Source organism: Choloepus didactylus, chromosome 1 (assembly GCF_015220235.1).
Source record: "Choloepus didactylus isolate mChoDid1 chromosome 1, mChoDid1.pri, whole genome shotgun sequence".
NCBI lineage: Eukaryota > Metazoa > Chordata > Mammalia > Pilosa > Megalonychidae > Choloepus > Choloepus didactylus.
The window spans coordinates 8,753,780-8,772,817 of NC_051307.1; the positions used below are offsets into that span (position 1 = coordinate 8,753,780).

Sequence of the window (19,038 nt, forward strand, 5' to 3'; positions counted from 1 at the left end):
CGTGAAAACATGGCGGACCCAGGTGCTCCTTTGAAACAAATATTCAAGTCTCTGCCACAATCAAAACATTTCCTTCGAATGAACTATTCCAATGCATCCTCCTTCACATATTGTTTACTCCTTCTTTGCCTCTAGGTATTCTGCATCCAAGAAAATAAGAAAGAACTATCTTGCCGCGGAGGGGAGCAGAAAGGAGAAGCATGTGATCCAGATAATCCCAGGCAAGAGGTGAACAAACACAGGCGAGCCACGCATCATTTATGTTCAAGGTTTAATAAGCACCTCCCTCACCCTGAAACCCTCAGCTCTGTACAACGTATTTCACTTTACATGGAGCTGAGATAAAAATAAAGCTTTCTTACAAATTACATTTTTTTCCAGTGAATTGCTTTGCAGTAAAAATAGCTGCTACATAAATCCCTCCTGATCTCTGAAAAGGAGTCGCATAGTTCCAAAAATAGTATTCTTATTTTAATCATACAGAATAATCTGGAGCACGGAAGTGGTGCGAGGGAAGGAAACGGCTGGTCAGGGAAGAGGTGAGTTGGGGAAATGTGGTTAAACCAAAAAATAAAATAAGTTCCATGTACAAACTGATTTAAAGACATGCACAGACGTGGAAAACATATGCCATTTGTCCAGAAAAATACTGCTTTATCGCTAATAACTTTTACATTACAATTAAAGGAGAAACCACAGGGAGGCTGGATGAGCCCCAGATAATAATAGTTTCTTATAAAAACTCCCAAATGTACAGAGTCCTTGCCAGATAATAACCATGGCAAAACAGAACGAAACAGAACACACAAAAAACACCCGAGGGATTAACCCTCTTAGACCTTATTCCCGTAGGCAAATTACATGTAAGTAATACACATTTTACAACTTGGTCTGCTCTTGGCAGATGAAATCTTTGTAAAATGCTGTGTATGTGCTACTGAAAAATGGAATAAACGCTGGATGTCTGCATTCTCACTTCAAATACAGTTATATAATTATTTTAAATTACAATATACAATTTCTGTTAAATAGGATTGTTAAAGGACCTTGATAATTATAAGATTACAATAATATATACAAACTACCTTCTGAAACGGCACAACTGCTCCCTTCCCACCCTCCTTCCCCTCTCCAACAAAGAGAATGCTTTCATATTTGCTATTCCTGGTTACAAAAGGCAAAAGGAAAAATTTTTTTAACTGCTGTGCATCTACACGATGTGCTTTCTCTTTTGCAAATCCAAAACAGCCTCAAGAATCCTCTCACGTGGTCTGCTTTGAGCCAGGCTGGTTCTCCGAGCTCGTCTTGCGTGGCCATCTTAATTTAATGGCATTATAAATAGTGTTTTTCTGTCAGCAGACTTTGGAAGCAAGGAACCACGAGGCCGAGTGAGGCAGCCTCGTCAAAGAAACCCGGTTTCGGATGAAGTAAGGCCACTGCTTCTCTGCGACTCTCCCGGATGTGTTAAATCCCTTCTTTCCAAGGCCCTTGGAGAGGCTGGGCAGGATGGGTTTCCCACACAGTCCCGCCCAGGGCCAGCTGGGGTCGGTCCCACCCGGGCCTCAGTCCTCTGTGTCCGGCTGCACCCCCAGGATAGTGTGCAGCTCCTCGGGCGTGAACCCCAGCAGGTTCTGGAGGTCGCACACGAAGCGGTACACATAGCGCTTCCCTGATGTCTTATGGATGATGTTCTTGTCGTAGTAATAGCGCAAGCCCCGGCTCAGCTTCTCGTAGTTCATCTTGGGCTTGTTTTTCCTCTTTCCCCACCTGCGGGCCACCTGTGGGTGCACACGGACAGAAAAGGGTGACATTCAATGTGTCAATTTAAGGAGAAGGTAACAATGGTGGCCCTGATCACGACTTGAATGCATTCTCACTGTAGAAACTGGACAACTACAGAAGGTACACACAGCAGGTTCGCTTCGCTTCTGAACACATGCTCCGGGGGCCCTAAGGACCCTAGTCCAGCCAGGGGTCCACTGGGCCCCTCAGCCCTTTCTCTAGAGGGGGAAGGCAGAGAGGCACTGGGGAGGGGCCTCGGAGGGCAGCGCCTCCTGGTTCCTAGTCCGACTAGAACAGCTAGCAGTGGGGATTTCCAGCAGGTGACATGTCTCCTTCCTCCAGGCTTCTCTTTCCTGATGGAATTAGGGAGCGGAGAGATTCGCCTCTCCCAGTGAGTGCTAGAGAGCAAAAGGTCTCCTTCATTCTGTCCAGGTGGGGCTGGTTATCAGATCTGCCCGGGACCCCCCGACCCTTCAATCCTCCAGGGAGCAGGGAACCCAGGTCAGGAGGCTGGGGTGGGTGACACCTAAGAAACTCCTTACGCTGAATGGAGAAAGGCGAATTTCCTACAGCACTTTCGGACGGGTGATGGTTCATTTTCTGTGTCAACTTGACCAGACTATGGTGTCCAACTGTTTGCTACAACCCCAGCTAGATGTTGCTGGGGAGGTATCTGGTAGATGTGATCAGCATCTACCCTCAGCTACTCCTTTAAGTAAAGGAGATGACCCTGATAGGGCGGGTGGGCCCCAGCCAATCAGCTGGAGGCCTTCAGAGGAAAGAACTTAGGGTTCCAGAAACAAGAAGAAATTCTGCCTCAAGACAGAATCAACTCTCTGAGACTCTGACCTGCTCTCTCCTATGGAGTTTGGACTCAAAACTGCACCGTCATTCTTACTGGAATTTCCCGCCTGCCGCTCTGCCCTACAGATCTTGAACTTGCCAGTCCCCACAACTGCGTGAGGCAATTCCTTAAAATAAATCTCTTAATGTCTATATATACGCATATATCCTGCTGGCTGTTTTTCTGGGGAGCCCTGCCTGGCTGCAGTCTGAGGCTTTTTATCAGACACGAGGGGATCCCCTTCTTGTGCCCAGAGATCTGAATCTGTGAACCCCACACAACGCGATCAGGTTTTGGAGCCCAGAGCTCTCCCCAGGGCTCCGTGCATACCTCGTCGGGGTCGGCAAGCTTAAACTCCCATCCGTCCCCGGTCCAGCTGATGAAAGACTGGCAAGATTTGTCCGAGAGTAATTCCAAAAGGAACTGCCACAGCTGAATAGGTCCACTTCCTGGCGGGGAGACGGAGGCGTGTCAGGCATTTTTACAGATTTTCAATACAGCAAGGCTTTACTAATCTCAGTTAAGCAAACCGACTTAAGAATGTAGACCCAACTACTCTCTGAACCGGATTCCAATGCAGAGGTGCAAGTACAGGTGTTGGTGATGAGGACTAAATGCTTTCACAGGATGACACCAGACACCAAATACGAGGTCTTCCTCAACCCATCTTACTCCTGGAAAAGGCGCTGCCTGGCCAAGATACTCTCGCCTGGACTGACAGGCCTGGCCTTTCTGGAAAACAGTGGAGGGCCCTCAACTCCTGGCAGTAAAACTCCTGACCCTCTTTAATTGTCTAGAAAAACAAAGTAGGAGCAGCTGAAGGCACCTCACCCCTAATGAGGCACATCTGCGGTGCGATCTCATTCTGCCATCTTCCTGCTCAGTGACCGTGAGCCAGTTTCTTAATCTGAGATCAGTTTACTCAAGAGCCACATGGAGTAATGTCCATTGCCTCAGAGCCTTCACTTGAAGTATGGGGCTTCTCATCTGCCTTTTCTTGATTAATCTTTAGAACCACCCTGGGGAGGTGCATATCACCGTGGGCCTGTTTTAAAGATGAGGGATCAGCTGTGGCTCAAGGGCCGGCTGCCTCACCATGGATCTCATAACCATCAGTGGGGGTGAGAGGAGCCCAGGGCTTCTGGCTCAAACCCCATCCTCTTTTCACCAAATGGCCATTCCCTTGAACCCGAGGCTGTCCCTATAGGGCGCCACCGCAGAACACAAAGGACAGGCGTTCTGGACCCACGCAGGGCCAGGCTACCCGGGAGGCCCCGGGAGAGCTGCTCCCCGTGGACCCCACGCCCCAGCCTGTGAAACGGGAGCCCACCACCACCCGAGCCAGGCCGTCCTGAGGACCAGAGATCACGCACCCAGTGAACCACCCTGGTCGGCAGTTAGCAAGCGGTAACTAGCATCACTGTTAAAGGGAAAGGAGAGCTAGACTCAGTGGACCCAACTCCACCAAACTGTTCACTTCAAAATGGTGAACGATGGAAAGAGTGAAAGGAAATGCGTGTGGCTGTTGATTATCAGGCCCTGCCTGCCGTGTATGAAAACTACAATTTCACACCCTCTTTACATGTGTTTTAATATATGGATATGATTGGTTGTTTTAAACAACAGAAAAAAAACAAACAGATACCTACATATTATTGTTTAGGCTATCAGACATTTTTAAATCAGTATTTTTTTAACCCTCGGTGGCGTCACATGGTCAAAAAATGGAAAAAAATGTACATTTAAGGACACACAGAGCAATGAAAAAAATGGTTTCAGTATTTCTGCTGAGGTGCTGGAATCACCTGGTTCTAAAAACAGCTTTAATATCTGCCCCTTGCCTGGACTAGCTCGCACCCAAACTGTAAAAATAAGAGCAGATGGATTTTAAAGTCAAGAAGAAGTCAGGAGCCCTTGTATTACTGGAGGTGGCTCTGTGCCTCCGCCCGGAGCCAGGTGACATTCCTTGGAAGCCCTGAAGCAGGTGAGTCACGGCCAAAGCCTCCTCCTCCTCTTCCCCAGAAAGATGGAGCACCTCCCAGGGGAAGGAGCTGCCTGTGGATTCCCATCTACTCCACTCAGCTTTGTGCCTCTGAAAATTCCTGCAAGGCTGGCATTTTTAGAATTCAGGGAGGTAGCGACGCACGTGTGAAACGTGCAACATGAACATGAACGTGTGTAAACCAGAAACACCCTCAATGAGCACAGCCCTGCGGGGAGACCGGCCCTGGGGAGGCTGCCCAAGGAGAGCCCTTGGCTGCCCCACTCGCTCACCCGTGAAGCCGGCCAGCACGGCCGCAGGGATGACTGGCTTGCCCTGCTCCACCGGGTCGGTCCTCTCTTGGATGTAGTCCTTGAATGACATGGTCGGTTTGCTGAGGCAGAGGGACTGGCTGCAGTCATCTTCAAAGCTCTCGAAAGAAGGCACCCGTTGCACATCCAGCAAGGAGGACTGGCTGTTCCAGGACTGGAGAAGCGAGTCTGAACTCTCGAAGCTGTCGGCACCGTTCTCGGGGGCGTCACGGTCTCCTGGCTTGCCTGGCCAAGACAGACAACCAAGCACATAGATGGTGTGATTCCTACAAGGCCACCGAATGTTCCACACACACACACTGCTACAGGGATCATTCCCAAAGAAACTTCTCAAAATGCTCTTCTAATGCGGTGCTTATGTCTTCTGATAAACAAACCATACCACTCACATCTTCTACCCATAGAACAGATCAATACATCAGAGCTTCATATAATAAAATACTATACAGCAATGAAAAAGAAAAAATTGCGACTGCACCCAACCACACGGTTCAATCTCACACATGAGGATGAGCAAAATACAAACACAAAAGAAAACATACTGTAGGATTCCACTTATATGAAGCTCAAGAACAGGAAAATTTAATCTCATCAATGAGGATAAAAACCAGAATAGTTGCCTCTGAGGTGGGGGTGGTTTTTGACTGAGAAGGGGTAGGAGGGAGCCTTCCAGGCTGTTGGAAACTTCTCTGTCACCATCTGGGTGGCAGTCACACAGGTACATATCTCTAATAATTCAACAAGTTGTACACATAGGCTTGCGTGTGTATGCTCTATTTCCATTGAAAAGCTAGTCACAGGCCTACATCTGTCTCCACAAAACATCCCTTTAGGTAGAGGACTCAGCAAGGACTTTGTCTTGTTTTCTTGGTTCCTTCAGTGCCCAAGCCAAGGCCTGAAACACACCAGGTGTGTGTTTGTCGAAAGAACCAATTATCCGTGATAGTGAGCAAAAGGCACTTAGAACTTGGCCAAGTACCCCAGCTTCAGACGCAGTACACGAAGTTCCTATCGCGTTCCGATTGGGGCAACCTTGGCAAGTTTGCTCCTTCCCAGAATCAGACCAATAGCCGCCTGGAAGCTTCCGATCTTACCAGAATTGTTGGTGAGCAAATTCAAGTTGGTTCCTGGGAAGTCCTGGCTGACGGAGCAGTAGGTGACACTGACGGTGTCGAGCCGTGACTTGGGGTACATCGAAAACTCCTGTTCAGAACTAAGCACACCGGGTGTGGCAGAGGACGGACACAAGTTGTCCAGAACGTTGCCTTTGGGGTAATTCTGTGTCTGCATTCCATACGGCATCTGTTCCATGCCAAAACCTGTTCAGACAGAAGCTACTGGTGAACACCAACCAGGGGGTGGCTGCAGCCCTCACAACTCTCAAAGCAATCCAAACATGGCCAGTTCTGCGTGCCCTGCCCCTCCGCAAAACCCCGGTGGAAACACGGACTTTGGTGGACAGGTTTTTTGCCAAGTCCTCTTCTCCTCAAACCATCTGTCTTCTCAACAAATAAACCTGTTTGCAAAGTGACAGCTGCCTCTAGACACAGGACTAACCCAGGACTCGATGCCTCAATGATAATATTTCGACACCTAAAACATACCAAACATTTTCACCTGACCCTCAGGATGACAGGGGTCACTGGCTCTTTCAGCTTCTGAGGAAACTAAAGGCTCAGAAAGAAGTGATCTGCTGAACATCATGTGAGTTGTACAGAGCAGAACTGGGTCAAGCAACCATGCCTCCTGGCGCCAAGTTCAGTCCTTGCTCTATCCCTTTCATCATGCTCCTTGCAACTAGGTTCACTGGGGAAAATCTAATTTTTCTGGAGACCAAAGGAAGCTTTCTTACTCTGACCCAGGATGAGACAGACAGAGGACCTCCCATTGCACTACACTTGGAAAGACCTTCTGAGGAGACCAACAGGTGAGCCCCGAGCAGGGGTGGGGGGAGGCTGAGTCTGCAACTGAACTCAACAGTTTACCTTGAGGCCTGACTGGGAGCAGAGAGCTGGACTGACACTGTTCCGATGATGTGGTTCTCCAATCACCCTCCCCCAAGCCCACTCTCACCAGTGCCAGAGATCAGAGGGACCTGCATTCCTGGCACCTCTTAAAACCCCAAAGTTCAGAGCAAAGTTAGCAGCACTTCCCACCACCTCTGTACCCACCACCACCTCTTACTTGCAATCCTGGCTCGATACGTGGCCACAGCCATCAGCTTGCTAAATCCCACCCCTCACTCCAAGACCTGCCGAAACCCGTGTGGACTCATCCAATGGCTGAATACAGAACTGATTTAGTAAGAAAAGGAGTTCATTTCACTTTTTGGCTGTGATGATCCTGACGGGTTTTCCAACAGCTTTGTTTAAAGAATACTTGGAAAGGAAACGCGAGCCACGTGGGCAATTTTGCATTTTCCAGTTGCCGCATCAGAAGAGTGGAAAAGAAACAGGTGAAATTATTTTAAATCTATTTAATTTTTAACCTAATATAGCAGATATTATCATTTCAAAATGTGATTAATATTTTCAAAAACATTAAGGAGACATTTTACATTTTTGTTTCACACTAAGACTTGGAAATCCAGTGTGCCGTCTCCTCTTACACACATCCCACTTCTCAAGAGCTCACAAGCCACGCACAGCTGCCCCGTGGGACAACGCAGGTCTAGACTGTCCCTCTGAACCTTCCACTGAGAGTCCACGTCTCACAGAGTGACTTAAAACCAAGTTCTTAACGGCACAATCAGTCAAACTGACCTAATGAATTGCTATTAATCCAATGAGGAACTGAGTTGAGGTGTGAATTTCCTTCATAATGATCTTCTGTCTTTTCTTGGTTTTCTGAAAAATAGACAAAGGAGATTAAGATTGCAAACCTAAGTAAAACTACACAAGAAAAGAGTTACTCTCTAAATTACTATAACATGGAATACATGATTATTTTAGAATAATTAGCAAGCAACAGTGCCTCACATTTAACCCAATCGTGTCCGAATGAATGCGTATCTATCTACTCTAAGTCGCTATGTGATTTAAAAAAACTGGAAACAGCAATACATACATTTTTCTGGTAACCAGAAAGAAAGTTTTCCAAAATGAAAGCTATCACTGTAAAAGAAGTTAAATTTTCTCCTGCTTATTTGGAAAGACCTAGATTATATATTTAATTCATTCACTTATTCAATACAGAGTTAAGCACTCAGGAAGCGTCATCTGTAACTGGGGCTGAGAACACAGCAAATAAATGAGACGGACCCAGCTCCTGCCCCCATGAAGCTTACGGTCCACTGCTCCAAACCCTGGAAGTTTCTAGAGTGTGGCGAGGGGACAAAGAAAGTTTTGCGGTGCTACCGGAGTCTGTTACAAGGGACAGATCTATCCAAGAACTTAGAAAAGGAAAACACGGGGGCTCCCGGTGTGCACTACTGCTGTACTGCTCCCAGTGTATACACCTGGCCACGTATACACCCACAAATACAAACACACACCAACTCACGAGCCTGAGTGATGGCTAAACATGCCGACACACAGATTCACCAAAAACTTGTCAGACAAGACTTGTCCATGATGATAAGAATAAAAATACAAGATTTCCCTGGCCTCAGAAGACATAACGGAAAAGAACTGGTGGTCCCCGCAAGCTTCCGAGTCTAAGGTATACATTGGAACTCTGCACGCTTAACATTAATAAAATGAGGCACATTTCCCTGAACTCTACAAATATGCCAATTTTCTTACTTTTTAACTTAAATGACCCCTTGGTATAATATATATATATATTTTTAATCTTGGTAAAATTATTTAGAGAAAGCCCTGTGTCCTACTTCCTCTTTGAACTCCCTCTTGAGTTTCCTCTTGATAACTTTTGAAATTTGAAGTCCCTACCACAGCAACTGACCACTCAAGCCCCTCGTTCATTACATTTGACCCAACAGAAAATAAAGCCCACCCGCCCGCGCCTGTCAGATAGACAAGCCCTCACCCAATCAATAGGAGTGAACCGAGCTTCCTGTTATGTCTAAAAATCATGTGACGTCCCCAGAAGCCTGAAGCTCCTTCCAATCTTACAAATGATCGGGCTTTCTTTGCTGCAGCAGAACTCTGGTGTCCAAATAAAATGCCGTAACCTGCAAACTCGACTCTGATTTGTCTTTTGATAAGTTCAGTATATTTTTAACACTGGTCTCACAGCTGTCTTAAGGTCTGAATCCAGATTTTCTCTGTATTAGGTGAGATTTCTATTGCTAAATGGCCAGTCTAATATGTCAGTGTATAAATATATGTCAACTATTCAAAGATTTGTACCCCCCAAAAAGGCTCTTTTTTGGATCCCTTCTCAACTTAGGAAAATTCACTTTAAAAATTTACAGAGTTTATTGCATATACGCTGCCTTTCATTCAGGGTGACATTTCTTTCAGTTCTGGAAGGTGATCCTCCCAAACGTGCGACTTCTTGATGTCCTATACATCTGAATCAACAAGTAATCCCAGAATGAATGTAGTCTGGCAATAGTGAGTAAACTAGTGACTAAGGCGATTGCCTTGTGGTGAAACCTGATGCTACACACACGCACACACAGACACGTACTTAGTGGAAGGAAAACCTATAATCGCTGCCTCACATCCAACTCACGTGATTTATTTTCAATCATCTGAAATGCCAAACCTACAGCTGAAAAACACAGATGCCCCCTCACTCTCCCCTGCCCCGGGTCCCCCAGAAAGGGAGGGGCCAGGGCACAGCCAGGTACCTTTGATCATCTGCTCCAGGTGCTCCCAGAGAATGTCGCCCACAAAGTCAGGTGCCAGCTCCAGAAAGCGCTCCTTGCCAAGGTCACACAGGACCTGGCCATTCATGCCAAACCTCTGGAGATTGACGTCCACCAGGCTGAACTCATTGGTAGCCCAGAGAAGCCACTGGCAAACCTGCTGCTCGGTCCACAGCCAGGGATCTGTCAGGGAGAGAAGAAAAAAGTGTAACAAACAAGGGGGGAAGAAAATCAAAGGAGGCAGTACAATCGACTCACCCCTAATTAATTATCCACAAGTCCTGATGTGCACCAACATCAGGGACATGAGCAAGATACCATTATGACATCACCAAGGTAAATTCTAAGATACAAACAACAACTCCTACTAATGCATGACTGCTGGATTAAGCGTTTGGTTGTGTTGAAATAAAAACTGGCTCAGGTTAACTACGTATATGCTATGCTCTCTGCAAGACCCAAGAAACAGAAGTTTAAAAAATGAGTCAAGATGAAGCAATTGCAGTCAAAATCGTGTGTCCAGCCCAACGCAGACTTGGAGAAGCAGCTCTACAAGGCAGCACTTACTCTTTGGAATGCCAAGGCGGCGCTGCTCCTTTTTGAAGCCACTGAAGGTCGCTTTTAAGGCCTGACTCATCACAGCCTTGCTGCATGGTGTTAAAAGAGGCAATTCACAGTTGGTCGATTCTAGAAAGAAACCCCACGGGACATCAGTACTTCAATTGGCAATATCGGATGGAGCGTTTACAGAGAAAACTTGCTTTATGTCTCCTGTCAGGGGAGAACATTTTGATCCCAAACCTTGACATGATTACTTAAAAGAGTCTGAATATTAAGAGAAAAAAATATTTGACTGAAAGTGAGAAAATATTATGCATCTCATAGTCACATTTATGAAAAAAAAAAGCATCTAGACTCAAGTTTTATCTTGCAAAGCATATAAAATAGGTATGCACAGGTAAATTTCTATCAAAGTCTTCTTCAAATTTTAGACAATGTAAAGGAATTGCATGGTTTGGGGTCAAAAGGCTTAAGGGGTTCTAAGGGCATAATCTGATAGTTACATCCATCAAACTAAGCAGCAGGCAAAGAGATTTTGAGCATGATATGAAAATACAGCACTTAGTGCTGAAGTCGCATGTCTTCAATTTCTATTAAAAAAAATCTTATCTGAAGTCCTTCAGCAATTTCAAGAATGATAAATGTCACATGACGCTATGCTTACGCAAGCACCGTGTGTTTTAATTAACCTCGGCTGTATTTTCTAGCACCCACTTCATGTGACAAAGTAAACTCTGGAGTGTTTCCAACAATATACTTGCAGAGACATTAAATGATGTGCTATTCCTTTAAAAAGAATAAACAATGACATGAAGAGCTACAGAAATAAATACAGATGGGTGAGGATTAGCAAGAGTAATTTGCTGCTCCAAGACTCAGTATGGGGAGCGGGGAGACAATTTAATGATGGGAACTCAGCACTAAAAGTCGGGGTGCATTTTCACATCCACTGTTTTATGTCTGGTCTGCAGAGTTCAAGGGAAATAGGGGCCCCGGTTGCTGCAGTGTTGACAAAATCAATACTGCAAAGCTCAGGGATGCCACCGCTAACGATGCTGTATTTGTTACCACTGGGGTGTGTCCGGCACGGAAAATGCCAGAACTGTCTAGTTCATGAAAGGGAAACTGCCTCCCCCCAGGTCCAGAACCTCCATGGGCCGTTTCACAGCAAAGACTCAAGATATCCCCCTTCCTCGCTTCTGAATGCCATCTCTTTATTAACTGAGCTGCTTAGGAAAACCACACGTAATCTGTCATGTCTGAGCAACCAGTTACCATGAGAAATTGAATCCAAGCCTGTTGGCACTTCTTGAAGTGTTTGCTCTTCATTTAGCGAGGGGAAAATAGCGAACAGGGACCCATCGAAAGTGTCAAAGGCTGGCTGGCGCTGGGAAACAGATGGAAAAGAAAACTGAAATGTGAAATCCTTTAACTTATGTAATTATCTATTTTTAAACGGTTCATGGCTAACCTTACTGGTATATTGCTGATTAAACCGGCAATCTAACCGGTATGTGCCGATTAAAACAGCAATTATAAAGCTCTCAATCAGATCAACCAGTTGGTACTCTAAATAGATTTCGAAGATGGCCAAAGTGACCAACATGATTCCATTTCACCCTGGCTTATATAATCAGCCTCACAGACCGAATAACTGCAAATTTATTTTAATGGCCTGGGCAATTTAAATTAATAAATAAACAAACCTAAAACGAATAGAATCTTACAAGAACAGTGTTGGGGAAAAAAATCTCAGAGGTCACCCTGTCCAACCACCTGGCCTTCTCGCTAAGTCAGAGAGAAATTCAAGACAGCTGTGTGTCTAAGGAAACTGCCCCAGGCCGGGCTAAATGAGCACCCTGCAGTTAAAATGAAAGGCAAATTTCTGAATCAGAACTGAAAATCAAAGAATGAAATAAATTACTTCATCTTTGGAAGTATCTATTCTGAAATGTTTACGCTGAAATACTTTAACTGAAATTAGAGGTGCTTTTCCTCTCCAATCCCAATGATTCAGAAAATAGTAACACAGGAGAAAATTCCTCGAGGTTCAATATTATAAAAGGAAAAAACATTAAAAAGAACCCATGAAATCATCTGCTAAGGGAAAAGATTTCCAAAGGAAATCAGTTTAAAGTTCAAGAATCTGCAGCCTTAGGGGGAAGGAAAACTATACACGGAAGGATAAAACTTCACACCGTGTCGATTTCTGATAAACCCACGTAACCTTTATGAAAGAAATAGCCTTTGAAGTAAGACTCATCTATAAGTAACACACAATGTCTTGATTCATCATTGCCTAACTTGTTAAGGGGGAAAAGTGAAGAAAGGTTATATTTTTTCCAGTATAAGCTGGAAATTCCGTGTTATGTGTAATACAATGACCCATCTGAGTCATCAATTAAAAACTGTATAACACATTTACAAACAAAATCATCATCACTGGTTTGTGTACTTTCTTTCCAGAAATGCAGAACAATGAATAACACGTTGCACAAGAGGGCAGGCAGAAGTTTGGCCAGGACCAAAACGCCCAACAGTGATCTCCAACTGCCCAACACCAATTAAGCAAGTTTGAAAATACCCAGCTGGATTGATAAGCTATTTTATAGCAGGCCTAATCCTGGTGAAACAGCCAACAGATTTATAAAATTCCCATTAGCATTGTCCTGGTGACTAAGAAATGCTTTATAATTGTTAGTAATATAACTTCTGCTTACTTATTTATTTTTTTAAACCGGGAAACCAAAGAACAATACAAGTTTGTGCTGTGTTAGTTCAACATTTCAGCAATGATTGCTTCTTCTCGGAACCCAGAAACTGTATGGGTGTTATCAAATTCTTTTAATTTACAGAAGCTTTCTTAGGGGTGTGGTTGACACAATACTGTTTTCTTGTACAATTTAGGCCATGTTTAAAACATCTAAACAAAAAAGAAAACACACGAGCCTGAAGTTCAGTGACCTTCAGAATAACTAGCAAGGACTGTGCCAGTTTTCAGCAATTTAGGCTTTATCGGACAAATAACCTCATTTAATGATACAAAAAGGAAAATAAAACACGCCTGAGAGATATCATTATTATGCAAGACACTAAGCTCTGAGGAGGCCGATCTTAAAAAAAATTACTGCTTCTGAAGCATGTTTAAAAAAAAACAACAATCATATCATACTGTCATATTTGGAGAAGGCAAATGGGAAATTATCAGTTTGTGCTGCTGAAGAATGTTCCTCAAAGGACTTATGATAGAAGCTCTATGAATCTGTTTATGCAGAGAAGGCCTTTCATCTTTAATCTGGTTTTTCTTTTTGTTTATATAAACAGCCCTGCTCATTCTTGGTTCCTAAGAAAAGGCTGCGTACAACCCAGGGGCCTCGTCCCTCTGCCTTTTCTAAGTGTTTTCATTTTGGTTCTTAAACAGCCTTCACATCGTCTGAGAAAATTCCTGAGTGGGCAGAAGAGGCAGCGAAACTGCCTGTCCAGCTCTGTTCTATGGGAAATACTGGGATTTTTCACCTGGGAGAAGCCTCAGAAATAAACCAGAAAGGCCTCACCATCTACCTGCAAAATAAGTCATCTCCTCTCTTGGAGGACAACTAGAGCAAGCACCAAGATACCCATTTTAAAGACTAGAAAACTGAGGCCCAGGGACATTGAGCAAACAGTCCACAGTCACTGTCAGTAAATTAAAAAAGCGACCAGAGCCAGTCTTCTGGGAGTCACCCCACCGTTCCTTCCCACAAAGCCTGTTTTCCACTTTTTTTCCTTTTTAAAACTCACCCCAAAATTTATATTATTAAAAATATTTTTTAAAATTAAAACACCAAAACCTCGCACACTCACCTTAAGTGTCCCTCTGTAACTGTTCGACACAGGGGCCACCTGATCCATGTTCCTAATCCCCAAATCATTCATCTTTAAAAATGAGAAAAAAAAAAAAAAGAAAGAGAGTCAATGAGTCAAGGGCAACAACAAGTATATTTAAAGGTGTCATCGTGGGCAGCATGGACGCCCGATTCAGGCTGGGTCTGTCAAGTTCTAGCGCAGGTTACTTCAAAGATGAGGCAGGAATTCCTATTTAAAAGGCCTTTCTCCCACAGGTCACAAGACAAAAGCATTTCTCAGTATAACAGCAGGGTATGCTGTTTCGATAATGAACAAAAAAATCAGGCTGATTCCCCACTGAATTCCACTTAGATTTGCAGAAACAGACACAGATGAAGTCACTTGCTGGCTGGCTGTTCAGAGCCTGGGCAGGCTCTCGAGAGGGGCTTGTTGGATCTGCAGAGCAAGGGACGCTGAATCTTTCTGCAGACGGGTGAGGAGAACCTGCCCTTCCCTGCCATCCCAGGGGCAGCCTCCCACGTGCAAGGATGTGGTCAGCTCCAACCTGGGATGCAGATCCAGGAAAGCATGTTGCAAGGAGACACCTGAGGCCCCCTTCTAGCAGGAGAAGAGAAAAGGAAGAATCCTTGCTCACGATCAAACGCTCTAACATAGTCCCGATCCTCTTGTTTGGAGAACACAAGGCTTGAAACACTGCTGCTTGTGTGCTGCTCAGCTGTGCATTTGTACAAGAGGAAGTAATTCCAATTCTGGATCGTCGATAGACGCAGCTTACGCTAGAGCTGCACTGTCCAAGAGGACAGCTACCGGCCATGTGTGGCTACGAAGCATGTGAAACAAGGCCGGTGCGGGCGGGGATGTAAAGTACACGCTGGAATTCAAAGACCAATATCTCAGTAACAATTTTTATATTTACTGTATGTTAAGAAGATACTTGGGATATATTTGGTTAATTGAAATATACTGAATTTCACCTGTTTTACTATTTTTAATGAGGCTATTAGAAAACTCCATCTGTCTTGAAACTGCACGGTGTTGTAACAGACTGAAAATTCGGGGCTCCTAAAATATCTTGTTTGGCTGGGTAAGTTATATATTAGTAAATGAGAAAAGTACTGAGATAATACTGCCAGAGTGTTAAGTAACAAGGCAGAGGAACAAAACTCATTTTCAGATAACCTGGGTTAGCAACAATGATAGAAACCTTGATCTCAAGGGACGTGTGAAAGCCCGTAACTAAGCCATATGGGGGCACCCCTAATGCATACCCCTGCCCCATGGTCTCTCCTGGGTGCTTCCACCTGTTACAACCAAGAACTCGGAATAATTAAAATACTGTGTAATTTGTATATGTTACTGGAGGTGGCAGACAGCATATTTGCACATAATGAATTCCAGTTTGTGCTTTCTTGTTTTCTCTTTATGATCAGCATGGCAGCTAAACCAGCCCTCCTGCACACACACACACCACACACGCACACATAAAACATGCACACCCCTAGGCTAAGGTGGCAGTGAGGAGGAGATGAGAGGCTTCAGAAAGAGCTACTAAAATCCTGGCATTACAGGTAATTAGATTACTGATAATAAACAGCCCTCTGTACAGGGGCTAGGGGAGGGGTTCCTAGATCCACTTTGCTCAGAATCTCTCCTTGATTAGGCTGCCCACACATACTCAAGAATCAGGGTTTACCACTGCTGACCGACACCTGCTGACAGAACGCACTCAGCCGTGTGCCAGGGACAAGTGCTTCCCTCCCTCCTAATCCTTCCTACATGCGAGAGGCAGATGCCAGCCCATCTTGCAGTGAGGCAGCGAAGGCCCAGATGCCCAGGAACTCATCTAGGATCCCATAGATACTACGGGGCCACAGAGGGTCAGAGTGGACCCCAAGTCCCATTTGTGCACTTGTTCATGGTCCTGAGTCCTGAGCTGCCTCCACTGTGCCAGGAAAAGCCCCTTCACCCACCACCACCCCCACTATAGGGCCATGACAGCGCACAGCCATTACCAGATCTCACATCTCCAAGATGCGAAAAGATCCTTAACTTTAGAGCTTGATGTCATTGATCTGGATGATATCACTTGTGCTACCTACGGATTAAATAAACCAGCCTCACGCAGGGCACATGGCAAGCACCTGGGGAGGTGTCCTATACCCATGCAGGGCCCTGAGGGACAGCTCTCACTCCAGGTTTGGTCTGCAGGATGTGTGCTGCAGCTTCCCCGAGATTGGTCGAGAAAGGCTGCAGAAGGCGATGGAAAAAGCTCTGCCTGGCTTTTGTGTACAAATACCAGAAGGAAAGGCAGCTCACCACTCCCACATAAAGAGCTGTAATTACTAGCTACACAGCCGAATTCTTTTGTTGTCCAGCTTCTAATGAGTTTTGTAAAAACCATGTAGAATCAAAGTGCTCTACTAAATGGTTTCAGGCACACATGTAACTAATCAAATTTAAGTTCACTTATTTTCCTCAGCACGGCTTGTTAAAGTGACAAGTTTCGCCACATAAATCAATTTCAAATTTAGGTCCTTCTGGTGTTGCTGTATTGATCACTCCTTTTGAACACACAAAAAAGGGGGGTGGGTGGGAGGGTAACAGCAGAATGTAATGGCTAGAGTGGTCAAAATTAAAAACAAGAACTTGCCTGACGACAGTACCCTACTGCAAGAAGTGATCAGTTATGTAAGATTAGAACCCAGTCTTGTAGTAAGGTAAATTTGGGAGGCAACAAAGAAATCTAACACACTAAGGGAAGGTTCCTTGGCCCTTATCGCTTTTGAAAGTTATCAGTTCAGAGAGATGAATGACTAAGCCCAGAAATGAGTGTTTGAATATTTCCCTGCCGGGGACACACACGTTGCTATACTGTGATATTACTCAGAACTTGAATAAACCTTCACTTAAGATTTATCTCAGTGATGGCTGTGGGCAGGCAGATAACACACACGCTTCCACTGTATGGAACAAACTTAATCTCCTACTGGTGAATTAAAATAAATTACTCCTATCCCCAAGGTGGACGACTCACCTCTTTACTTTCCAAATAAGCAGCAGGTCAGCTACTATTTTAGTCCACTCTCCAATTTAGTCCACACTCACATAAAAAGCCTCATGAGCTTCAAAAACACACACACAAACAAAACCCCAAATCCAAACCCACACACAGAAACGCTGTTTTCCCTTCATTCAAAACGCTTCAGGAACCAGAATATCACCGAAGCTCCGTGCGTCCACACCAACGTTACGGACAGGACCCCCATATCCCGTCTGCCCAGCTCGCCTCGCGGGACCGAGGGGGCACCCGCGGGGGTCTCGCCGGAACGGCAGGACGTGCGTCCGCCACCCCCACCCAGGCTCACCCTCCGGCACCTTCCTCGCCCGCCGCCCCCCCGCCCCCGGCCGGGGCCCTGGACTTGGCCGAGCAGGTGACCGGTGGGAAGACGAAGCCGGGCCGCGCGCTCCGGCACGATTTCGGAGAGCCGCAGCCTCCCAGGGGCTTTACGCGCCGGGCGCCCCCGAACTGGAGCCTTCCTCCGGGCTCCGCGCCACTCCACACAATGGGGCGCCCTAGTAAGTCACCCTAAAACGCCAGGGGCCATCTCGGTCACCCTCCCTCCTGCGTTCCCGAGCCCCCGCGCGAAATCAAGCCCAATGGGCACCCACAGGGCAAGAACCCGCAAAGAAACTCCACCAGGCCCGCATCGCCTTTTAAAAAACAAAGCCCCGCAAAGTGAAACAAGCGGCCTCCTCGCCCGCCGACGCCCCCGCCCGGCCCCTCCACTCCAGAGGCCACCCGGGAACCCGGAAAACTGACCAAAAGCGGAGCTCGGACGCGCCCACCTCGAAATCGAAGCGCAGCCACCACCCCCACCTTGACCCCCGGATCACCAGGGATCCGGACCTCGGTGTTGCCCACGGACCTCCGCCCAGTTTCTGGATTCCATCCCCCTACCATGGAGAGGAGTCGGGGCGCCGGCGGGGGCTCTCCGCAGACCTCGGGCCCCTGGAGTGGGAAGGTGCGGCTCCTCGGCCCGCGCCCCCGCCGCGCCCCGGCCCCACGGACAGCCCCTCTCTGCCCGAGTCCCAGGACCCCGGCCCCGCAATTAGTCCCTCCCGGCCCGAGCCCCGGGATCCCGCGCTCTTACCGCGCCGCTTCGGGCAGGGCCGGCGAGCAGTCGGCGGCTGCGGCTGCTTCGGCCCCGCGGGCTCCTCGGTGCGCGCCGGGCACTGGGCGACGCGGCTGTGCGAAGGCCGAGGCCGAGGCCGAGGGCGAGCGGGGGCGGGCGGGGGCGGGCGGCGCGCGCGGGTGAAGGCGCTCGGCGAGGCCGGGGCCGACGGGCAAGTGCGGCGCTCGCGCTGGGGCTGGGTCTACACCGCGCTCCGCGTCGCCGCTGGAGGAAGTAACCGGCCCGTGCCCCTTGCCGCGCGCTCTTCAGGAGCCGGGGGAGGAGGGGGGAGGGAGGAGGGAGGGGAGAGGGGGAGGGCAGGGGAGGAGGGAGGAGGAAGAGGAAGAGGGAGGGGAGGGAGGAGAGGAGGGACCAGGAGGCGGGAAAGGGAGGGGAGAGGAGGGGAAGCTGCAGAGTGGAGGAGGGGAGGAGAGAGGAGGAGACGGGGGAGGAGCGGAGAAGAAGGTTGGGGAGGAGCGGAGGGGCCGGCCCCTCTCCGGCGCCGGCCGTCTCCGGACTCCGAGCCCCGGCCCTGGGAGGCCAGGCGCAGAGTCTTTCCTTGGAGGGCTCCGTTTACCCCCGTCGCCTCGAGGCTCCAGCCCCCAGCATGGCATTCGAAATCAGCTCGAATGGAGGGGTGGCTGCTGGTGGCCCCCAGTCGCCGCAGGTTGAGCTGGCCCTGCTCCTGGACCTCCTCCTGGGGTTAATGATTCCTGGCCGTTCTCTCATGAAAACACTCCAAATGA

The 19,038-nt window shown here is 47.3% G+C and overlaps 1 protein-coding gene across 1 annotated transcript; it reads right to left on the reverse strand.

The window, feature by feature from the left end:
• Window positions 1–254: 254 nt before the first annotated feature.
• ETS2 (ETS proto-oncogene 2, transcription factor) lies at window positions 255–18,559 on the reverse strand. Its single transcript, XM_037831549.1, has 10 exons — window positions 18,272–18,559; window positions 14,118–14,189; window positions 11,550–11,661; window positions 10,281–10,400; window positions 9,696–9,896; window positions 7,702–7,785; window positions 6,034–6,258; window positions 4,901–5,164; window positions 2,957–3,075; window positions 255–1,778 (listed from the first exon to the last, which is right to left on the reverse strand). The coding sequence occupies exons 2-10, from the start codon at window positions 14,187–14,189 to the stop codon at window positions 1,563–1,565; spliced, it is 1,413 nt and encodes a 470-aa protein (XP_037687477.1). The 5' UTR covers window positions 18,272–18,559; the 3' UTR covers window positions 255–1,562.
• Window positions 18,560–19,038: the final 479 nt, after the last annotated feature.

Coding starts and splice junctions, on each gene's coding strand:
- ETS2 (XM_037831549.1), bottom strand. CDS start 14,189: ATGAATGATTTGGGGATTAGGAACATGGATCAGGTGGCCCCTGTGTCG. Junction 3,076..4,900: donor CGTGCTGGCCGGCTTCACGG/GTGAGCGAGTGG, acceptor TCTCCCCGCCAG/GAAGTGGACCTATTCAGCTG. Junction 1,779..2,956: donor AGCTTGCCGACCCCGACGAG/GTATGCACGGAG, acceptor GTGCACCCACAG/GTGGCCCGCAGGTGGGGAAA.